Source organism: Microtus ochrogaster, chromosome 10 (genome assembly GCF_000317375.1).
Source record: "Microtus ochrogaster isolate Prairie Vole_2 chromosome 10, MicOch1.0, whole genome shotgun sequence".
Classification (NCBI taxonomy): domain Eukaryota; kingdom Metazoa; phylum Chordata; class Mammalia; order Rodentia; family Cricetidae; genus Microtus; species Microtus ochrogaster.
The window spans coordinates 19,200,603-19,206,891 of NC_022016.1; the positions used below are offsets into that span (position 1 = coordinate 19,200,603).

General features: G+C 39.4%; 1 protein-coding gene across 10 annotated transcripts in view; it reads right to left on the minus strand.

The window, feature by feature from the left end:
• Positions 1-6,289, minus strand: part of Mpdz (multiple PDZ domain crumbs cell polarity complex component) — a 152,510-nt gene that overhangs the window by 127,984 nt on the left and 18,237 nt on the right. For 9 of the 10 annotated variants that reach the window (XM_013348246.2, XM_026782211.1, XM_026782209.1 and 6 more), the window contains exon 2: positions 2,074-2,145. In XM_013348246.2, the coding sequence (XP_013203700.1) occupies positions 2,074-2,089 (16 nt within the window). In that variant the 5' untranslated portion in view covers positions 2,090-2,145. Of the gene's footprint in view, positions 1-2,073; positions 2,146-3,921; positions 4,077-6,289 lie in introns of all 10 variants that reach the window. The other variant, XM_026782207.1, reaches the window with a different exon arrangement.

Below are 6,289 nucleotides of genomic sequence, written 5' to 3' on the forward strand. Positions count from 1 at the left end.
TTTTCACTGAGGGCAAAGCCATGCAAAATTACATACTTTTAATTCAGTAAAGGGATACTCTTTAATGTTTAAATATTTTCTCAAAATTAAGTAGCGTATTTACATATGCTTCAGAACAATCCAGTTGTTTCACTGATTTAGTTCCTGAAGGGAGTCTACAACCTCTCACCGTAAGCCTTGTAAGTCTCTTGTAATGGAATTCATTTAAGAGCAAAAACAGGGTATAGGACACACTTAGCGAAAGTGTGAAGTCACAGAAATTGACACATATGATGTGTAACTGAACTCAGAGCCAGATGTGTAGGCTCTTGCGAAAGTCGCATGAAGCCTTGTACGGCTTTAAAAATATAATCTCTCCTTTTTATAAAGGATATATGAAATCTTATTTATACATAAGAAAAATGGATAATTAACCCATTACTAAGTGGATGTGGATGCCACTGATGAATCACCTCCAAAATATAATAATAAATAATATAAATAATAATAATAATAAATAATATATAATAATAAAAAATGAAGTAGTCTATACTTGATAACATAGTACTAATAATAGATATTTCAAAAGTACTGCTTCAACCCCTTAAAATGCTCTAGCCTAAAATTAAATAGCATATTTGCTCCCAACCAATATAATTCAAATTACTATGAAGCATAATACAGATTAGATATGTAATAGAAGTGAGCATTTTCAATATGTCCTTAGGCGCCTGGGAACTTATATACTGGTGGAAACCAGTGAATTTCAACATATTCCTGAATTATACAGAGGTTCTTACAATTTTTGGGTCAAATTTGTTTTTTCCAATGGAGACTATTCAAATATGTCATGACCCAGTCATGACAACAGGCGGCACGTGCGTCTATTGCCAATCACAGAAATCAGAAAAGAGGGATCAGCAGAGACAGTGCTGATAGCAACACATCTGGCATTCCCCAGACACTTGGTAATTAAGTACAAAATCATATCAATAATGAGCGCGTACATACAAACAAGCTGAAATAAACAATATTGTTCCTGCGGAAATCCTAAACAAGGAATGATAAAGACACACCTGAAAATTTTGTTTGTTCTTTGTCCCATTTTCCATAGTAACTCAGAACACAAATCTATTACTAATATTAATATCAATTCTTAAAAAGGTGTGCTACTTAATAACTAGTAACTGCTGACAGAATAAAATCCAGAAAACAGTGGTTTTAATGGAAGCCACACTTTCCCTTTCCTTCTCCTGTACTATAAAGGAACTTGCCTATGTGTGCCAACAGTTTTTATGGCCTATGGTTCCAATGAGGAATGGGACATGGAAAATGTATCCCCACAGAATTTTATGGTCAAAGCAGGAACAGAATCCAAAGTCAAATGTCACAAACAGCTCTTTTTCTCTTTATTGTCCTAATTCCACAAAACTGGCAACTGTTGAGTTATCATCATTGTCCTAGTGACAGAGTGAGCTGTGCATACCCTTCAGTACTCAGTCTCCCAAGAGCGACCTGGAGAAGACACAGTGCTGACATGGCAGATTCTGCAGTGTGTGCCACACCTGAAACAGCTTTCTACAGTCAATTGTCTCTAAAACTATACTGCAGTGGGTGAAGGAGTAATACATAAGCTGAGGAAATCCAGATCTCTCAGCCTAAATTTCTCATGCAGAAATTCCTATTTGAAATGGGATTTGAGAGATGATTACAGTCCTATCAGGCAGAGCCAAGCACTCAGCAGCACCTCACCTGCACTAACAAGTGAGGGCTTCACTCCTAACTTACTGTTGGGCTTTCTAGGGATACCCCAAAGCTACGACTGTGTTCATAGAACAAAACAGGGCTTCTATTAAGCTTATTCAAACTTGCAATTTATACACTATCTCACATTTGTTTTTTATTATAAATGATTTGTTTTTTATAACCATGTGAATAACTTTTCACAAATATAGAAATCCATTACCTGGTTCAGTGCTACTGGATAAAACATTAAAACTCAGTTACTACAGCTATGTAGAGAACGGCACACTGAGAGAGCAGTGGAAACACGTTCCCTTCTGACAGACGCAAGGAGGAAGGAGGAAGTCTTACCTATGGTTTCCAACATCTTTTCCAGAGTTCAGTCTTCTCTACAATGATTCAAACGCCAGCTAAAATGAAACTCTGCGGAGAAAGGAAACAAAATGGAGTCATTCTGTTTTAATAAAAAACTAAAGAATAAAAAGTGCTTGTTGCTATTATAATTCTTTTATTAAGATTATATTGACTTAAGTTCAACAGTTTTCTTCATATGCAGCAAAGAAATCATTTTAAAAGTTTTGTAATAGCTGCAATAATAAGAAAGCATAAGTTAAATATGTGTGTGTGGACACACACACACACACACACACACACACACATATATATATGAATATATATAAAGATGCCAAAGAGTTCAAAGCATTTCCTTAGGCTCCTCTCAAGATAGATCACCAGTGTCTTGAATTACAGCAAGACCCTCACACCACCAAACAAGAAGGCTCACTTGTGTGTGCAGAAGAGATTCTGAGAGCAAAACTGTGAAAAGCTGTTATCTCAGCCCAGATGCCCACAGCCCTAACTGGGAAGACAATACACACCGCTGAAAATGTACTATGACAGCACCGCAGTACGTCAAGCCAGAAATTATAAACTGAATAATTTTATTTAAAAAGCAGTGTCACATTTTAAAGGTTTTCCAATCCAAATGTCTCCATGACTAGAATGTTCTCCCCCCACAAAAAAAAGCAGCATAACCTTCAAACATCCCCAAATCCCAAATGTTTCAACCCACCCAAGTCTATTGTTAACACTTCCTTCAACATGCTCTTTGAAATAGTGGACACACATCTGCAAAGCCACTGTCATTAACCATCCCCAACCCTTATACCCTGGTTATTCATCACAGCCTCCAGAGATGGACCTCCTTGCTGCCTCAGAACAGAGTCTCCAGGAGACAGCTAGTCACTGTTCCTGAGCCAAAAGGAATCCATGTGATTCTTCCTCATCTTAAAAAGTGGAATAAATTGTGATCGACTAAAACTATTAAGTGTCACTAACCAAACAATACCACATGGTACAATGGCACATGTACAAAACTGCCATAACAAACCATATTACTTTATATGCTAGTTTAAAAATGTATAATATCACAACATACACAAAAACAAAGAAAAAAGGTTTTCTTCATTTTTGGACTTGAAAAAAACTGTCCAGTACTCTGAGAATCACAGGCTCTCCCCAACCACCTCTGCACCGGAGATGACACACTTGGACTACTAATGCATATGTGGGCAATGACTGCATCGAACACCAACCAATGCCTACAATTTCCCTGGGCAGTAACAGGGGCAGTGTTTACTTTCTGTATTCCGATATGAAAGACACTTTGAGAGTATAAGATCCATTTCCAGCCGGCGATGGTGGCGCACGCCTTTAATCCCAGCACTCGGGAGGCAGAGACAGGCGGATCACTGTGAGTTCGAGACCAGCCTGGTCTACAGAGCTAGTTCCAGGACAGGCTCCAAAGACTGTTGATTCTTTGAAACAGTTCCCCAGTACCAAGAGAAGGCCCTAGCTCAGACCCACAATTGAAACCAAAATAACTATGTGATCTTAAACAAGGGGCCTCGCGTCTCAACCTCAACTGCTCAGAGGACAAAGCCATTTACTGTGCATGCTAGGACAAACGAAAAGAATATCACGGCAAGTTTTAGTTTACAAAAGCTACAGGGAGATCTTATAAATAAACCACAAATATGTTAATTTTACATGGAAATTTTAATTGTTCTTCATAAAATAGCATATTATTAGACACCCTTTTAAAAACTTAACCCCTTGATTGATTGATCGGTTTCTGTGCTGTTAGAGATAAAATACAGAGGTTTGTGCCTTCTAAGCAATCAGTCCTTCAAAAACTACCTTCTTCCTGAAAAAGGAAGCTTCTCCTTCAGGAGCCAGTAACTCACACGGAGTCCCACAACTGCACAGCCTGCGCAGCGAGTCAGAGGCTTTGGAGCACTCTGTCTTAAACTGGACGTCTTCATCAAAGCCCTCCCCAGTCAGGGCTCAGGGACCTATGCAGAAGAGGAGGCGGAAAGACTGTCAGAGCCAGAGGGGATGGACAACTCCGAGGCAACAGATACTGCAAGCACAACAGGACAGAAGCACATACGACCTCACAGAGACAGTGGCAGCACGCAGGAGGCCTGCACAGGTTCATGCTGGACGGGGTCGCAGAACTGAAGGAGGGAGTGGACAGGGTCCCATCCCTAACCAAGAAGCTATTGGCAACTGATGGCTGCTGACCAAGAAAAAAAAATCAGCTTTTATCAATTGAGAGTCACTGGGCACGTCAGCTACGCTTCAGGGCAGGCCACATACCCAACAGTATCTGCCAAAACAAAATGAACTTTACGGGTTTATGTACTTTTTGATTCACTTTACTTTGTTTTAACTTTTTTTTTTGTCTTATTGGTCTTTTGTTTGTGAGATTTTATTTCGTGGGTTTGGTATGTGACTGTGTGTGCTCACTTGCAGAGATGAAGGAGGTAAAAACATGATGGAAATAGTCTGTATAAAAACTAATAAAAATATATAGTAAAATAAAATTACTTTCCCTTGTTAATTTACTTATCTATTCTGAATCTGAGCATATTTAGAAATAAGTAACACAAAGCAAGTTTTTGAAAGAAAAAAAATGTTATTGGTATACTCAATAAAATCTTGGCCAATACACGTTCCCTATGAAAACTCAGAAAGATGGGCGTTGTTGAGGACATGCTCGGAGGCTAGCGGGCTTATGAAGAATCTGCAGAGCAGATCCCAACTGAGAAAAACACTGTTGCCCACAGTCAGCCACAAGCCAGTAATGGAGAAACATAATCTCATGCTCCCCCTCCAAGGGTTAAAAGGAAGACAGCTCAGTCAGTAGCAAATCACAGACAGTAGTGTGGAGATAAGAGCATTACTCTTGCGGATTTGAGAGATTTAAAACAAAACAAACAGAACGCAGTTCCACAGTTGGCCCACTCTGATGTCCCTAAAATAAAAGCATAGCTTCCAGAGGTTTCCATGGGATTTACATATCAACAACTGTGACAGGGACAAGAACATTTTTTTATGTTGTTCTTTTCTATGTGCTATACCCTATCCTAAAAATCCATTTCTAATTATATGAAAACATGTAAGAACAGAACTTTGGGGGTATAAAAAAATCAAGTCTACTCCCTCCGAACCACTGACCCTAATTCTTCTACTCACTTTTAATTACCCTTCCCTTTTCACATTACTGTAGCTGTGCAACTACACAGGCATGTGAAAAGGCCCCACCATGCAGAACCCCATTCAAAGCACACGTTCCATTATTCTCTTATGCCTCGCTGTCCACTCACTTACAGAGGAGGCAGACCCAGGGTAAGCCCCTTGCCTCGGGTGACGTCACCAATATGAAGCCAAGGTTTGAACACACAGTCTGCCTCCAGAGTTCACAGTTCAACTACGACAAAAGTCTGACTCTCAACAAAAGGAAAACGCACCGCATCTCACCATTTTTTTTTCCTTTTCAATGGTAAAATTGCATGCAATCCATTCCCTGACCTCCTACTTTGCTCTCTGTTGCTGTGAGAAAACACTGACCCATTACCAGCATGGAGAGAGCAGGGTTTGCTTGGTTTATATTTCCCTAACACAATCCATCATGGGAGGAATTCAGAGCAGAAACTCAAGCAGGGACCTAGAGACAGAAACTGAAGAGGCCATGGAAGAATGCTGCCTCAGCTTGCTTTCTTACCCAACCCAGGACTATCTGCACATGGATAGCACAGCCCACAGCAGGCTGGACCCTCACTCATTAACCAAGAATAAGTCCCTCCACTTTCTAGATAACCCTAGTTTATGTCAAGTGGATTAAAAAGCAAAAAAAAAAAAAAAAAAAAAACTAGCCAGCCACACCCAAACAAGATTAAACCAATGAAGAAAACTAAACTCAGTGAAAATAAGTCTAAAATTAAATAGACTGGTATATATACTTTCAACACAGCCAGCTGTCAGCACAATCTGAACAAGTCACAGCCATGTAGCCTTAGAACCTATTGGTAAGGCCTGTCAAAGAAAGTCAACATTCATCACTTACATGACATTCACATATTTTTAACAATTCACTTTTAAAAGCAGCATTTAAAAAAAATCCTCAAGAGAAAGTAATCCTACTAATAATGTTCAAAACATGGCTGCTGCATTTCAGGGGCGAGGAATAAATCACCCAACACAGGGGAGCCACAGAAATCAC